The sequence below is a fragment of the Ambystoma mexicanum genome, chromosome 14 (assembly GCF_040938575.1).
Source record: "Ambystoma mexicanum isolate Mex_15411 chromosome 14, UKY_AmexF1_1, whole genome shotgun sequence".
In the NCBI taxonomy this organism is placed as follows: Eukaryota; Metazoa; Chordata; class Amphibia; order Caudata; family Ambystomatidae; genus Ambystoma; species Ambystoma mexicanum.
In genome coordinates this window covers 664535439-664553039 of record NC_090940.1, presented here as the reverse complement: position 1 = coordinate 664553039, position 17601 = coordinate 664535439, and the positions used below count along the sequence as shown (strand labels likewise).

The following is a 17601-nucleotide window of genomic DNA, read 5'->3' as shown; positions in this document are numbered from 1 at the left end:
GAGGGGTACCACACCTGGTGATCGCTCTTGTGCCCACGACTGGGGATCTGCGGTAACTTGATTGGGTCGCATATCGGTAGATGCTGAAGCTCCCAGAACCTGGCTGGCCACCAAGGAGCTATGAACGGGAGAGTGCAGTTGGAGGCATCCCTGAGCAGAGGAGGAAAGGCATAAGCCTTCATGTTGTCCCACGGAATCTCGAGCACCCCCCCCCCCCCCCATGGAAGATGCTTTGAGACCGTCCTTGGAAGCATAGAGCGGTAGTTTCCTGTTTGTTGCAGTTGCAAAGAGGTCCACCGTTGGAGAACCCCATTGCTGGAAAAGCTTGGTAAGAACGTTGCTATTCATTTCCCACTCATAATTCACCACTGACTGGCGGCTCAGAAAATCTGCTGCAACATTAATCTGTCCCGGAATGTGCACGGCCAGAAGCCAGACATTGTGTTGGACTGCCCAATTCCAGATCTGGATAGCTAGATCCCTTGTGCCCCCGTTTGTTGATGTAGAGCATAGCTACAGAATTGTCCATGCAAATTCGCACCACCGTGTTGATGATAGACGCCTGGAAAGCTTTCAATCCCAAGAAAACCGCCAGGAGTTTTAGGTAGTTGATGAGACATCCTGTCTTGGGGTGTCCACAGATCGTAGACGTCAAAATGACCTAATGTAGCTCCCCGCCCAAGGAGGGAGGAGTCCGTTGTAACCATGATCTGTGGTAAGGGCTCCTGGAAGGAGGTTCCCACTGAGAGGTTGTTGGTTAACCACCATTGAAAATCTGACGTCATGGAAGATGGGATCGGTATCGTTTTGGAGTCTGGGTCCAAAGCTTGGGACCAGCAGCTCTGCAACGCTAGCCACATAAGCCTCATTTTCAGTCCTGCAAGAGGCGGAGCTAGAACACATGTAGCCATCAGGCCAAGGAGTCTCTGGAGCCACCAGGCTGATCTGTGGGAGGAATTCAGGAAAAGATGGTACGTGGTTGATCTGCAATTCTGTCCTCTGTTAGGAAATCTCTGGCACTGACAGTAGCCCAACGGAAACCTAGAAATATCAGGTCTTGAGCAACCGTCCTAGACTATTTCCACCAGTTCACCGACAGCCCCAGTTGGAACAGGAGCTGGAGGATTAACTGAAGATTGGCTGTTGCAGCTCGTGGGCAAGGACTCCACAGGAGCCATTTGTCCAAATATCGATAGTCTTGAACTCCCTGCAGTCTGAGGAATGCTGCACTAACCGCAATCATCTTTGTAAAGACACGCAGTGCCAAACTAAGACCAAACGGCAGCACTCTATATTGGAAATTTTCTGTTCCCGCAGAAAAAAGTTCTTTCCGATGTGGGGCCCAGATCAGGATGTGCATATAACAGTCCTGGAGATCTAACACACTGAGCCAATCGCCCTTTCGGAGAGAGAACCTTATCTGGCTGGGCGTGATCATCTTCTCTTGAGGAAGAAAAAGGTTGACGTTGGAGAGGTCGAGGCTAGTGCGCAGGCCAGCCCGGTTGGCTTTGGGCACTGTAAACAAAAGTGAGTAATAGCTCTCCCCTTGCTCCCACAAGGGAACAGATTCCACCGCTCTGAGGTTCAGAGGTTTCTGTACCGAGGGAGACCCGGTATGCAGACGAGGAGGGTGAAAGGGTGGGGTATGAGAAAGAGGCAAGTAGAAACCCGCTTGGGCGACAGACAAAACCCATCAGTCTTCTGTGATGGTCTGCCACGCCTCCAGATGAGACGATATACATCCTCCCATTGGAGTCTCGTGTGTCCGATGGAAAACATTATTCGGATGAGAAGACCTCCTGTAGCAGAGAAGGAGGTTGATGACAGAGAGAAAAAAGGGCCACTTTGCCTATCCTGCTTGCGGCGAGGCCCGCCAGAGGAACCTTCTGCTCGGTGTGCTAGACGCTCCTGGAAACCTCTAAATCCCGAGAAGGACCTTGTCTGGATCCCTGACCTGTGTATAGCCCGCATTATATGGAAGTTGTTTTGCTAGGACTGACAAATATAGCTGTCAGTGTGCTTTCCTTTGTTTTAAGTTGCTCATCGGTGGAGGAGTAGAAAAGCTCTTTGCCTTCAAAGGGGAGGTCGACTACCTTTTGTCCTGAACCTCTTTTGAGTACTTTGTCGTGTGGGGCCGCGCCTGGCGGGAAATGTCTATTCAACCATAAGGCCCCGAGCTGACTTATTTACATGATGGGCCACGGCCTGCAGCAGGTCCTGAGCCAGAACTCTGGCATCAGATGGGCCTTCTTTAAAATCTTCCAGCCTGTCCTGTGGGATACAATCCTGAAATTCCAAAAAAGCTCTCTCCACAGCTTGAGATTCACTGCTGCCAGAATTACTTCAGTATTTGCTTGTCGGAGCTGAAGACCTGCATTTGAAAAAACCTTTTTTCCGATGCCATTACGAATATTTTCCTCCTTGGACAGGACCTGAGAGGCAGCCGTGGAGGATGTTGATGAAGGCTTAGCCTGGAGCGTAGCTGCTACCACTACCATTGATTAAGGAAGCGGACATGCAGTCAAGGGTTTGTTCTCCAAGTGGGGCTTGTAGTGAGCGTCTATTTTTCTATTCATGTTGCCTGGAATGAGGTTTCTCCCAGACGTTAGGGCTTCAGCTAGAACATCTCTTTGAAGAAAGACCTGTGCGCTCTGTGCAGTAACCGTTAACGCTCCTGGGAGTACTCCTTCTTGTGGAGTTGAAGGCTCGGGTATTGGAATTTTCAGCAATGCCATCATATCCAAGATCCGGTCATGAAAAGTGCTGACGGAGTGGGGCGTGTCTTCATTATCCTGGTCCACGTGCTCCTCTTCAGTTGTGGCGGGAACAGAAAACTGATCCACAGCACGTGGTACCTTGGGCATATTCATTTGCACAACCAATGTTGTAAGCACTGGTTTGTAAGCACTGGTGAAAGTGGTGGCAGTGTAGGAGGGGGGCCCACTGGAAGCAGAGGAGACGCTACCAAAACCTGCTGAAGAGTAGGAGAAGACGGCTGTGGCTCGAGAGGCTTAGGATATATATTTTTTTTAACAGCTCCTTGAGCCTTCATCGTGCCTGAGTGCATGTGGGCCTGGAATTTGCCAAAGAACACGCCCTCAGAGGAAGGTCTAGGCAGAGGAGTGGGTAGAGGCTGCTCTGTAGGGTATTGTACGAAATTACTGAATTTAAAAGTCTCACTAGACCAATGCCTAAAAACCTATGTACCAAAAGTTCTAATTACTAAAAGTTCGACCTACCTTAAGGTAGGTTTAAAAAAAAGAAGACTGCGAGGGTGTCCCCTGCAGCACCGTGCTCGCTATACTGTGTAGTATAGTGAGCGGGGGGTTGCGCGGGACACCCCACCACAGCACACCCGGAAAAAAAGAAAAGGACCCTGCGGCGCCGGTTCACGATCACGGAAGTGAAAGGGAACTAGCGCCACAGGGACAGAAGGCGTGTTAAAAGGGAAGAAGGGTTTGGTTATGTTGTGGGTGTGGGTGGGGGTGTAGGTATGTAGGGTTTTGAAATGTATGTTTGCGTGGCAAATGTACAAACCTTTTGTGGTACGTACATTTCTCATGCAAACTTTTCCGTTGCAGACTTTTCCGTGATGGAAAAATCATGCAGATCCCTCTGGAGGGACATGCCCCCAATATTGTACTGATGCTGGTTGCCAAGATGGCCCTCCTCCAGCTGGATCCACAAACTAAGGGAGTGGACGTAGGAGGAAGCAAGACTGGGTGCAGCAGCGGAAACCTTGTTCACTGTTCCGTTGGCAGGCGAAAAGGGTTTCCATCATCCATGTTCCGTGGAAAAGGCTGGTCTGCCCCCCAAAAAAAAGGCCCCTATGTACCAGCCGTTGAGGACGTTGGTTTGGAAAAGCTCATAAAAATGGCTGCTTCGGGTCACGTGGGTTGAACCGCCATTTTGTCACTGCCTGAAGTGATCTGTGTCACAGGTTTTGGTGAGGCCATTGTCGCCACAGGGATTGTTAGGGGCTTTGGAATCCATTTGAGCCCTCTGATGGGGAACCTCGGCAGAGCCGGTACTAGAAGACATGGAGCGCTTTTCAGCCCCTTTAGTTTCTGCAGAAGAATTAGCCCTCGGTGAGGGAAACTTGGCAGGGCCGGTGCTTGAAGACTTGGGGCCCTTGCCCTCCTTATTTGCCCCCTCGGGACCGGTACGACCACAAGATTGTTTGTGGGAAAGCTTAGGATCACACCTGGTAGCTACAGCCCCTAAATGGGGGCCCCTCGATCCATCCTGCTGGTTTTGATTATAGCCCCTCTAAGGGGATCCTCCGGATTAACCCCAGTACTTTTAATCACTTTGCAGGCAACCTCGAGAGTAGGCTTGGTACGTTTAGTCCCAGACTGGGAAACCTCTGGAATAACCCTGGTTGAAGCAGCCCCAGAAACGTTTGGCTTAGCCCCCAGATGTGGAACCTCAGTGGAAAATCCAGTCTTTTTAGCCTCTTGATAGGAGGCCCTCAGAGAAAACCCTGGAATCCAGGTTAGAACCCTTTTGAGACAACTCAGTAAGAACCCTTGTACACGAGCTGCTTAGATCCCTCTGCGATCCCCAAGTCGCCTGCGAAGGAGTCCCCAGACTGGGGTGCCCTAAAAAAAGAACAAATTTACCGGATGCTTTTTTTTTTCGTCAAACTACTGTACATGTGGAGGAAGTCATTGGAACACCTCCTCCCATCTGAGACAAGAGTCCCACTGATCTACCCGGCCAAAGCACTCCAGACACAGAATGGGGATCTGCTCTCATGAAATGACGTTCGCACAAAGAACAGGACACACCGGCATAGACTGAGAAGACCACTGTGGAACCGGAGCAGGAAGATGGACAAGTGAGGAAAAAAGGAAACATTCCCGACTGTGCAAGTGCGTCCGACCCCGACCGTGCAGAGAAAAGGACTGCAAGGTGATGCGTGGGGGGGAGCTAAGGAAGGCAGGGTTACAGCCACTTGTGGTGGCCCTGCGTAAAAATAGGAGGGCAATAAGGTAGGTTTTGGTGCTTCAAAGTGCTCTGGTCCTGTCCTAAAGGACAGAATGTCCTAAAAGTTTAGAGGAAAGTGGACAGGAGTATGTGGATTTCTAATTTCTTTGCCATCAAGAAAATAGGTTACAAAAATGCCCATTGTTATGTTGAGCCTGTAATATTATATATATTAAGTATAAGTTTGTTTTTTGTTTTATTGCCTTGACTGTGGTGTTCCTTTCGTTGCTTTAATCTTTGAATGCCTGCATAAACGGTAACAGGCCGCAGGAAAAGGATGTACACATTTCTGTTTAATAAAAAAAGGTTATTTATGTTGACACTTGCCAATTCCACAGTTGGGAGCCAGCATGAACCAAATAAATAGATGAGCCTGTCGCCATAATTATTACGACAGGCAGCCAATCCAGCAATCTAGTTTTTAATATATTTATCCAACTAAAGTGTAGTGGCATTTAATGTTGTCTCCTAATGTGTTCAGGGGTTTGGAAACCTGCCAATATGCATGGCGAAGACTCATCTGTCGCTGTCGCATGACCCGGGGAGGAAAGGAGTGCCCACAGGCTTTGTCCTGCCAATTCGTGACATCAGAGCCAGCGTGGGGGCCGGGTTCCTCTATCCATTAGTCGGCACGGTAAGGGAGCGAAAACTTTTTATTGGTTTTATTCATTGTTGGTTCATATAGAACCTTTTTCATAAAAAAAGTTGAAGTATGTATTAATAGCACACTGACAAAACGGAAAAACATATTTTCACAAATGTTTTCGAAAACGTTTTGAAACCGGACTGCACTTCTGAATGCCTACAATATATTGTAAGGAATGCATGTTATCAAACAGTGAGAGACACAAGTGATCACAGTACAAGGGTGTATATTGAACTTCAATTGGGTTTGAAAAACGCCTATCTAATCCTAAATCTAAAGATTGGAGCAAGCTACGACCACCGAATAATAACGCAGTCCTAGTGGCGTTTTATCAAAATTAAAGGGCCTATACTAATAAACCTATTGCCAGTCCTTACTTCTAAATACAAAATAGTGTGGGAAACAGTGTTATGCAAAAGAAGTGTTCAAGAAATATCAGGATATTCAAGCCGTTGGCTTCCCTTACCCACGTTTTCAGCACTGGGCAAGGCGGCACACTAGTTTAGCACAGTCTGGCTTCTCTGGCACGAGGATGTAGTTCAAATCTCCGTATCTGGGCCTTCTCTGTCAGTCTCTTTGCCATTCAAAGCCACTTCAAAGGGCCTGATGCGACAAACATTCAAAAGTTCTTTTCTTCTCAGGATTCTCATGTACACATTTTTGGGTGATTTTCAATTTACCCCGGTTCCCCCTCTGTCGGGCTCAGACCCACTTTAACACAAAGCATTCAACTGATCTCCCTCCATCAAGCTCCGACCAACCTTCTCTACTTTTCCAAACTTTCTTTACTTCTCCGAAATCAAAGACTACTGTGCACAGGATTTTACTTGACCCGTCGCAGGGCCACTTCGAGTCACATTTATTTGTTCTTTCAATTGATCTCCTTCTGTCGAGCTCGGACCCACTATCTACTTTTTTTATCAATTCTCAGCTGGATACCTTACAGAGACCTTCGATTGAGCACCCACGCGATGCTGGACCACTCTGTTAAAGTTATTGTAGCTTGCTTTAAAGTTCCATCCCTCATCAGCAGCTCAACTTTACTTGCGTTTCTTATCACACATGTTTTAACCATGTTCGTTCCAGCGCCCGCCATACAATGTTGTTGCTTGCAACCTTCAACAAAGACCGGTTTTGTATCGGTCTCCCCAACTCACTGGCTTTGTTGATTTCACTGACACTGCTTTGTTCTTGGAGCGAAAGTCGGAACGACAGCGGCTGGTGATTCTCCCAGCCTTTATTTATTAACATATATAAAGAGCACAGCAGCCCAGAGGCATCGTGGCGCTGTTATAGACAGTAAAAACGTTGCTTGTTACAGTGAAAAAAAAAAAAACCTTGGTTACAGGAGTGTGAAGCATCTAAGTCACACAAGGTTACAAGGCTGTACAGGAGTAGGCAGAACCAGGGAACAAGGGGAAGGGGTTGGAAATTAGTTAGTCTGGTTTTGAGGCCATTACAGAATGCAGTGAGGGAGGTTTGAGCCCTTTGAGCAGGGCATTCCAGAGTTTGGGAGCTGTGTAGGGGAAACCAATCCCTCCTGCTTTGGCTCTTTTGATGAGTGGGTGTCTGACAAGTAGGGCGGGGTGGATAGACTTGGGTATTTGTGCGTTAGGGTCTTAAAGGTGATTCTGTCTTTGACGGGGAGCCAGCGGGCAGATTGTCTGCTCTACGTGATGTGGTCTCTTTTGGGGATACTGAGGGCAACTCTGAGCGCGTTGTTGTGCACTATTTGGAGTCTTTTTGTTTTTGGCTGAGGTGCCTGCTAGGAGAGCTTTGCAGTAGTCTAATTTAGCTCCAATGGTAGCTCGAGCAATGGAGAGGCAATTTTGGTTAGATGGGAAGGGTTTGGTGGCTGTTATGAGTTTAGTGGTATGGGCTGATGCAGATGCAATAGCACTGACCGGTCGTGACAGACAGGGAAGAGTCTAGGTAGACCCCAAGGGTCTCAACATATGAGGAGACTGGTTGAATGATATTGTCCATGGTAAAGTTGTAGTATTGTTGGTTGAGTTTAGACGGGGTTTCTCTGGGGCTTAGGATGAGGATCTGTTTTGTCGCCGTTGAGGCAGATTCCATCGGCTGCCATCCAGGCTTGGATGGAGGAGTATATTTGGAGGAGGGATGCTGAGTCTCGATCGTAGGAACCGGTGAGAGGGAGGAGGACTTGAGTATAGTCAGCATAGTTTGTGTAAGCTATGCCGAGGGAGTTCAGTTTGTTGAAGAGTGGTTTCGTAAATAGGTTGTAGAGCGTCGGAGCTGTGCAGGAGCACGGGGGGACTCCGCAGAGAATGGTGGCTGGCGGGGCGTTAGCCTGATCATAGAAGACCTTCATGGCTCTGCCTTCTAAGAAAGAGGTTATCCAGGAGGTGGCTTGTTTGGAGAAATGAGCTGCGTTGGTGAGATGGGAGGTGAGGATTTTATGGTCAACGAGATCGAACGCTGCTAAGATGTCCAAAAGCAACAGAAGGGCTGGTTTGCCTGTGTCTGTTGTCTTAGTTATTTGTTTTTAAGATCTAGGAGGGGGGATTTTGGTGCCATGGCCTTTGCGGAATACTGATTGCCTTTTGCCAAGGATGGCGGGAGACTCTATGAAGTGGTGGATCTGGTTGTGGGCTGCTTTGTGTAAGATCTTGAGAAGGAAGGGGACAGTAGTGATTGGGCGGTATTTATTAGGTGAGGTGGGGGTCGGGATGTGTTTTTTAGCAGGGGCGGACACAGGCTTCTTTAAGGTTAGATGGTACTGTGGCTGTGGAGAAGGAGGCATTGATGAATGCCGTGATGATGGGAGTCAAGGGTTCGTTGCAATCTTTAATGATATTTGGGGGGCAGGGGGCCATGTCCCCCTTACACATAGGTTTGAGATGTTGGAGTATGTTTATGACTTCCGATTCGGAGACTAAGGAGAAGGCAGGTGTGGATGGTCTGCGAGGGGCGGTATTCAGCGTTGCCTGGCGGGCGGTTTTGGGGAGTGCTTTAAATTGAGTTTGGATTTTGTCTTGGAGAAGTTTAATTTTGTTTAGCATGGTTGCCTGAATGCTAGAGCACCAGGGTTAGTCTTTGATGATCTCATTGGGGCTGGTGGAGGGAGTTATGAGGGTCTTTAAAGATATAGAACATTTCCTTCGATTTGGAGTTGGCATAAGTGATACGGTGGTTGAAGGAGTCAGATTTAGCTTTGAATATGGCTTGTTTGTATTGGATTGAAATACTTTTGAATTGTGGAGTCACAAGGCTTGGCCTGCCATTTGGGTAGGGCTAGGTGTTTTCTGGTGCGAAGAGCTAGTAAGTCTTCTGAGAACCATGTGTTAGTGTGCATGGATTTCTTTTCCATTTTAGCTTTGATTGGGGCTATGGTGTCATGGTCTGGTGAGGGTGTGGGAGTAGATGTCAGCGAGTGAGCTGGGGTCGCTTGAGAAGGGGCGTTAAGTTCAGGGATATCCAGATAGGGGCAAAGGTTGTCCTTCGTTAGTTTTTTGGAGCGTCTCACCATGGCTGGGGTAGCGTGAGAAAGTATTTAAGAAGTGGGATCAGTGGGGATTGTGAATTGGATGCAATTGTGGTCGGTCCAGGGGTATGCCGTGTTGGATACCAGTGTGGAGGAGCAGTTGAGGTCGGCCACCCAGTCAAGGGTGCAGCCTTTACCATGGGTTAGGCTATTTTAGAGAATCCAAGGTCTTTGAGATCTAGGACTAGGGCTGCATTGTCTTTCGGGTCGTTGAGACCTAACTTAAGATCTCGGAGCAGGATAGTTTTGGTTGAATTTTTTAAGTTGCTGCCTAAAATATGGGGAGGTGCCCTTGGAAGTCGAGGGCTGTGCCAGGGGTTTGTAGTTGTGTACGTTTATGGTGCAGTTGGGGGACAGGGGCAGTTTGGCTGAAAGGAAGTCGGTGTTGCCTTCCTAGGGTTCACACGCTTGTACACCGCTTTCTTGGTTCCTGCTGCTTGCCCGCTCACACGGCCACCTGTGTTTGAGGTCAGGATCCCACCTCTTGTCACTCAGGCACTCCGGGTCGGTTTCTCCGCCCAGGAGAACGCGCACCTTACAGCCACGGTGAAGGGACTGGTAGTCAACACGGCTCCCTGGAGACAACAGCTTCCTTGCCAGGCTTCCGCAGACTGATTTGCTCTGCAATTATCCAGCATCTTGATGCTCTGCTCTCCACAGGTTGGCTACTGTTTGGGTTGGACTTCCTGCTGCGCTCTCTCCTCTTGTGTGTTCCACTCTTCAAACACATGAGCCCTAATAAGGGGCCTTGGATGTGACTCTTTGGGTTGTCCTGCCTGACTGCATTCAGCCCAATCAATGGGACATGCCTGACCTTCATTCTTGTATTCCTCCAAACCCCCCTCTTCTTCATCCCAGTACTAGAGTGGGGTTTTATGTACGAAGCGTGTATTGCTCTGAGGTTTCTTCCTCGTCTCAGTACTTTGTGGGAAGAAAGGAAAGGATAGGATTGGCAATACTCTTAAGAAGGCTGAAGGAAGGCAGGGTAGGCCAGTATTAGGAAATAGGGGGATACCATTTCTCGCCTTCAGGCACCCTCTCTCTCCCCATTACCCAAGCACCCTCCACTCGGGTGATCCTCCCTTGCTTGTCCGCCCCCAGGGTCAGGATCCAAAAGCGATGGACCTTCCCGGGCCACCTGAGCAGAAGATCCCTGGGGAGTAGTTGTGAAAGTGCCTTCAGGTTTCTCACAGCTCTGAACATGTTTTTTCCTGAGCCAACTTGTTGGTGTGGTTTTCTTGTCAGTGTTTCTCATTGGGCTGTCTTTGCATTCTTCTGACTGTATGGCTCTTGTTCTGCTAATCCAAAACAGAGTCGCAGTAGCCCCTATTGGTGACATTCCAACTCCAGTCTGCAGTCTCATGTTGGGAACTGTTTAGAATAACTTTGTGACTAGACTTTCTGGATTGTCGTCCTCTAATCTCACTGGAGGTCTACTTGGGGTTCCTCTTGTCTGCAGACCTTAATCCTTTAGTTCATTGCCCTTTTGATTCCTACAGGCCTGGAGACTACACGAGAACCAAGAAACCAAGCAAATTGCAACGGCTAGCACTAAAACACTGTAGCATAACTTTGGGGTAACTGTTCCTAGAGAGGCATGCACGACTCTCTAAATCATAAATACATTTACAGATCTATTGTGTGGACATTACCTTTATAGTGGATTTATCAAAAGTCTACTGAACCTTTAAACCAGCTGTTGTATTCTGAAGATTTGTCTTTGTTACTCAGCCATACGAATATTTGAAGTCATAATACCTCAGGAGGAATGCACATGTCTGGGCCCTGAAAATAAGGTCTAAGACAAATCTACCATAACATTGATTGATGGGGCCATCAGGTTATCTTTCCCTGACTATTTCAAAAAGGTATCCACCATCTTATCCCAAAACCAGGAAACTAATGGGTGAAACCATACCAAGTGCTAAAGGTAGGTCTATGTTGTAATTGCTTTAATGTAGAGTTCCTGGGTTTTATTGTTGTCCTGTACACAAATGACCAACCCTGCATCCAAGAACTCTCCAGCTATGTCAGGTTGTCTCGACCCCTGACATTTAAGTTCTGGTCGAATAAGTGTATCCTTAATCACCCTCTACATAGTTGAGACCACCTACCTTGCCTCTCTAGATACACCAGCCCAGAGAACAGAAAAGGAATCATTGATTCAGTTGGAAGCCCTGAGCAGCTGTCCTTTGCCAACTTAGTGAAGCAATCTAAATTCAAATCTCATTGAAAAGTGAGGATCCGATCAATTCTCTAACACCATTCGGTATAACTGTTCTCATATCAACATCCGCCGCTCACTCCACACCATTCTAAGTAAACACTGCTGGTTACACACCCCCCAGCCAGGTGTTCTCCTCAGGCCTAACGCAGCCACATCCGGTCTGGATAAATTCTGCCAGAACCAACACTTACTCCTGATCTCTCAACCACCACACCTACCGCTAAGAAGCAGCTTCTACACGAATACCGCACGAGCTGCACACATACCCGGTGCTCGCACGCACCTTTTGATTCCCTCTACTCTCTACTGATCTGAACTTTGGTTCCCAAGGGCGTTCGACCTACCAGCGCCTTCAGACCATACCAATGGTATATAAGGCGCTATATAAATGCAAAATAACGTAACATAAATCCCCAACCATATTGCACCATGTGCGAACAAATGGCCATAAATCCACTTCTTTTGCTGCTCTGCTTAAATGTGGTAGAGCCTCGAATTAATATGGGAATTGCATTCACAGTAACCTGGAAGCCCTGGCCCATACCCAAAAATACCAAATATAATTCAAGAGTCTCATTGCACCCGACCCAATATGCCCAAACCAAATAGGTGCAAATTGCTCAAGCATGAGCCTCTCTTGATTGAAGACTGGATCAAGCCCGCCTGCCACGAACTGGAGTTGCACCCCACCAGATAATTTCTTGAAAATAGGGGCCTTTCACAGTGTTGGATGAACAAAGTACCAGCGTCTTGTACAAGGGTTTAAAAACATTTTATTAATGAGTGATTGTGAGTGGATCCAAGCCAAAACTTATATGGAATTATTTTTGTATATCTTTAATGGCCAAATCTCATGTAAATTTGGAGGTTCCTGAGAGGCCATTTGTTAAATAGTAACATTAACCACACAACAAAGCAAAGTGCCCTTTCACCATTAAGATTAATTCTAGAAACAGAATGTTTAAGCCTGCAGATAAATATCTTGTAATGTTACATACGTTTGTGTTTCTACTTTAATTGTTGCTTGTACTGCTATGATAAATGTCTAATATTCTTTGTTCAGTAACTTTTAAAAGTATCGAAGAGCCTGGAGGTCTAGTAATAGGAGATTCAAAGAGAGGGAAACGGGGAGAACTATCAGCTAAACTTTGCTGTTTTTAACTTTGGGATCTCGATAGAATGGGGTTACATAGATCATTGGACCATGGAGAATATGAAGAACCCTTGCTTTAACTCAGCAGGAAAGCTTGCAATAGACAAAACCAGAGAAACAGGAAAACAAGACAGAAAAAAAATCCACAAGGACTCTGTGGAAATAGACCAACCTGTGCTTTGGGCATTAGGTCCACTAAAGAAAAATATCCTGAGGATTATGGACACACTTATTAGAAAGAAATTTGATAACTGAGAACAAAACCCAATTTGCTGAGCAGCTAATTCACTTTGAGTGGAGCAGTAGATCCTGTTGGGGGGGTGGGGGGGAGAGGGGAGGACCGACCGTTGGGGGGGGGGGGGGGGGAAAGACTGCCTGAAGAGGATGAACAAGTACTAAGGTACCAGAGAAAAGCTTGTTTTTGACTACCCAAGAAAGACTAGATTTTTTGACAAACTTATAATACTGATTGACTAAAATAAAAAGACATTTCAGACTTTTGTGAAGAATGTGGAAGGACCGCTCCACCACCATATATCACGCGTTTCCTCTTGTGATTTGGTTAGGTGTTTTTTTTCTAATCTGTGGTGCATGAACAATAGAAATATATACAAAGTTCAAACACAATGGCATTCAAAACCTTTAAATTACGGCCTATGAATACTTTTTTTGATCACTGATCTTTTTTTCCAGAAAGACTGCTCTCGTCCGATTTAGGAAATTGAATAAGGGCATGAAATGTTAGTCCACCTTTTAATCGCAGCAGTGATCCAGAAATCGCTTCCCCCTGAGAAAGGAATAAGATCAGTGTTTCTACCCATTCCCAATTTTCAATTCAGGCATTCAAAAATGGAGTGGTGGAAAATTCACCTCCTTCAGGATAACTTTCTTTTGGGAAACTGATTTCAATATTCCCAGATCATTAGAAGTTCTCCAGCTCACATACGAAGGGCAGACTTGGCAGTTTCTAGTTGCCGCAAAGACGTGTTCATGTCTCGGGACTCTGTCCCTCCTTGTTCAACAGGGAGGCACCATCTTTTTCCTTGAGGATCTTGGTTTCATCATCCAATAGAAACGTCAGCACTGGTTTAAGCCCTTAGGTCATGGACTTTACATTTTGCCACACTCATTTGGTTCTTCCCTTCAGCTTCTTCAGAAACTGAAAGCGATGATTCTACAGGGGATTCTTGATGTTTTTTCAGCAGGATCGGTTTACTCTGCAAGTGGTAGCAAGGATTATCGTTTCTTTGTTATACTAGATTATGCAGCAATTCCAGGCCGCCTGCATTGCAGTGTCACAAGGCGCAATCATTTTTGGTTGATTACCTGTCTGCAGGGGCTAGGCAGGTGTTAGTCTGAGGGAACCACCATATGCAATCCTGGAACAGCAATGCAATTTTAGTCGGCCTCCCAGTTGCGATTGTAGAATCAAATGCCCCTTCTTTGGGTTAGGGAGTTTGCTGTGGTGGAAGAAAAAGGTCTTTTGAATAACAGTTTCTCCTTATCAGTTGCCTATACTTTGAGCAGGATTACCCATCAAGCGCTTGGCAAAAGTCAAAGCAGATTCTTCTGTTCTCCTATAGGGTGGGCAATATCTTGGCAGTGCCATACATCAAGGATTCTCTAAGACCTCTGTAAAGATTTATGGCATTGCATTTCAGTCAGTGCAGAGTAAGTCCCTGATATTTGCAATACAATTGCATTTTGGCAATCCTGTCAGCTTCGGAATTACAGCAACTGGAGGTTTCATGCTCTCATTTTTAAGGCTCATCGGTCTTTGCGGGTTCATGCAGCAATAGACGTCTTTGCTTGTGCCTAAACCAGAATCTTTCGATCTTAAATGGGTAGCACCCCCACACTTGTCTAGCAACAGATGTTATGCTCCAGAATTTTATTGAGGGATTTCCTGTGTTCCACCTATTTGTGATGTTAAACCTTTCGAGACCTGCTTCAAAGGCTCAGATTTTCAACACTCTTCTTTGGCTGATGCACTCTAATTTCCAGCTCTTCTAGAACTTTGTATAGATTCAGTAGTTCTGCTTTTCCTGTTCCCTCTGCATCATATGTATCCGGCTGGTCTTCCACACACCTTGATTCTAGACCGCACTCTAATCCTGACAGCCTGGAGGATGTCTGGAGGCCCCTCTGTGTGCAAGGCTTTTTGAGAGGCACTTATGGGCACCAGACGCAGTAAAGAAATTATAAAATGGCCTGGTCCAAATGGGCTGTAGTCTACCACAGGATCCAGATCCTTCAAACTAGGGACCATTCCTTGTCGCCATCTAACCCTTCTGCAGGATATGATGGTACAATGTATTTGTTTATTTGTAATGTGCGCCAGACCCGGAGGCATCAGGGCGCAGAGGAACAGGAAGATACAGGAATGCTTTCAACTTAAAGTTAGTTACATAAGAAGGTGAGCCGGCATTTACAGCAGGATGTAGTCGGTAGGCAGTGTGCAATGTATATACATACAGTAGGAATAATCAATACATAATTACATAATTTACATAGTTTACAGAATTGCGGTTTAGCCATGATTGGCTTTGTAGTATCTATCTGCAGTGCGGGATAATGGGTAGTGCAAGGAAGACTGGTGACGGTAGGAATGTTGCAGGATCATATTAGTGGTAATTTTCTCGAAGCCATTTAATGATGATGGGTCTGAAGTTCAGAAAAGTTTGGTCCGCCATCAGGAATAGGGGGAGGGAGTTCCATAGCTGCGCAGCTTTGACTGAGAAACTGCTCCCTCCGACTTTGGTCAATTTGAACATAGGTACAACTAGACAGTTTAAGTTTGCAGTCCTAGTAGGGCGCCTGGAAAATATTCTGTTGATTCTCTCCATGAGTTAGCGAGGTGCAGTGTTAAGGCATTTGTGTCAACAAGGAAGTTTTTGGCAGAATTTTGTCGCTGTTGGACAACTATTTATTCTGTCTCCTTACCTCTGATATGTGCTCTTTTCGAGCTATACCCTGTGCCGTTCTAAGGGCATTATTCTGGAGAATTTGAGTTAATAATCTACTTACTGGAGCCCAGGTATAAGGAGTTACAGTAGTCCAATTTGGATAAGATTAAAGCTTGGGCCAGGATAGTACAGCTGTTCTTAGATGGGAATGGTTTTTACCGGCTCTGATCAGCTTACATGTGTATGCAGAGGCCATGGAATTAACCTGTTTGGCAATGGTGAGGGTGGAGTCTAGGTAAAAACCTCTGGTTATTACCCCCTTAGCAACTTTGATGATGTTGCCATCTATGTTAAAGGAGGTATATTTGTTGTGGCCAAGTTTGAGGTTGAGAGTAGTTCCCAGAATGAGGCGCATGGTTTTGTCATCATTCAGGCATAGACCGTGGACAGCCACCCATGCCTGGATGATGATATAGATTTTATTTACCAAGGCCAAATTCTTGTCATAATCCCCAGTAAGTGGTACCAGAATCTGAGTATCTGATAGTTAATGTAGGTGATACCAAGATGGCCCAGATCATCGAAAAGGGGCTTAGTAAATATATTGTACATTGTGGGTGAGACACAGGAGCCCTGTGGCACTCCTCATGTAATCAGAATAGGGTCTGCTGCTGCTGATGGTGAGCAGACTTTCATTGTCCTGTTGCTCAGGAAGGATTGGATCCAAACTATGGCCTCCTGAGAGAAGTAAGCTGCTGAGTCAAGGTGATTGCATAGGACCTTGTGGTCCACCAAATCGAAAGCAGACGAAGAGGTCCAGAAGTAGTAATAAAAGCAGAGCTCCCCTTGTCCTTAAGCTTGTCGATCTGGGCCTTCAGATCTATCAGCGCTGTTTCAGTGCCCTGTTGAGGTCTAAAGCCCGATTAGCGTACTCCTAGGAGTTGGTTAAACTCAAAGTACTCCTGCATCTGGAGTTAAACCACCCTGTCTAAGATTTTAAGTAAGAATGGCACTGTCGTGATAGGCCTATAGTTGGTGGTTATGGTTGGATCTAACGATTCGTTTTTGAGAAGGGGTAGTACTCAGGACTCTCCTTTAAGTTGCTAGGGATGGTACCAGTATAGAACGAGGCATTAATTAGCCTAGTAATGAAGGGTGCAAGGTATCTAGCAGCATCTTTAATAATTTGGGCTGGGCATTTATCTCCCTGCCAGTTTGAGGGAGAGGATGATTTTTTTCCAACCTCATTTGGTCTGCAGTCGTTTAATCTCCACAATATAGAGTGACTGGGGCATGGGTGTGCACCCCCTTACAAAAGAGAACACAACTATTATGGCCAAATATGAAAATGCAGGGATGAAATTGCACCCTTTCAATATTGTGAAGATGAGACCACATGGAACCTTTTTATGAACAAAGTTTTTCGTTACGCCATGTCGGCAGGACATTTTATAATTGATAACGTCACTATGGAAATGCTTCCCTTCAGCATCTTCTGAAAGGTTTAATATTCAAATCTCCACTTCCAAACTACTCTTTATGGGACATTTCTTTCTGCCATTCGTGTGAAAATCAGTCCTTCCTTAACGTTCTTACCAGTTAAACTGCTCTTAGGTTCGGTCTCTTCAACAAGTTTCTGATGTCCAAGCTTTGTATGTTTCCAAGTGTTTCACTCTTGAATGTGCACTATATTTTACAAGTATTTGCTTCTGGTTTCCAAATTCTGTTTGGTACATTGATTGAAGGACCATGAAAGTCGAACCAGTACGCTCTGGGCTAGGGGTTCTCCACACTTAAATACTTTTCTTTTGCAAGACCTCCCACCCCCGGCCGACGCCCTTCTTTTTTTGTGTGTGACATTTTGGTGACTTTGTGTTTGTGGAGCATGTCCTTAACTGGCATTGACATCTGTGTTGGTATGCACACACAGATCGGGGTACCATGGCGTCCTAGCTCTTTTCAGGAGAGGATTATTTAGACCATATCCTTCTAGCCGCTGGTTGGCCTATTGATTCGACTTTCAAGGCTTTGCATTTCAAGCCAGTGATTCATAAAGCTTCGACTGTAGCAAATGTGTTTTAAACCGGTTTAAGATGGCCATCCTGCCTTGTCATGAAATGCTGATCTTCCGAACGTGACCCAAATGAACAACTGTATTGAAGCAACAAAGGT

At 46.2% G+C, this 17601-nt stretch overlaps 1 protein-coding gene across 2 annotated transcripts in view; it reads left to right on the top strand.

Moving 5' to 3' along the window:
• The window catches only part of MTHFD1 (methylenetetrahydrofolate dehydrogenase, cyclohydrolase and formyltetrahydrofolate synthetase 1), a 517055-nt gene that overhangs the window by 459399 nt on the left and 40055 nt on the right, over positions 1-17601 (top strand). For both annotated transcript variants that reach the window (XM_069638218.1, XM_069638219.1), the window contains exon 26: positions 5471-5623. In XM_069638218.1, coding sequence (XP_069494319.1) covers positions 5471-5623 — 153 coding nt within the window. The remainder of the gene's footprint in view (positions 1-5470; positions 5624-17601) is intronic.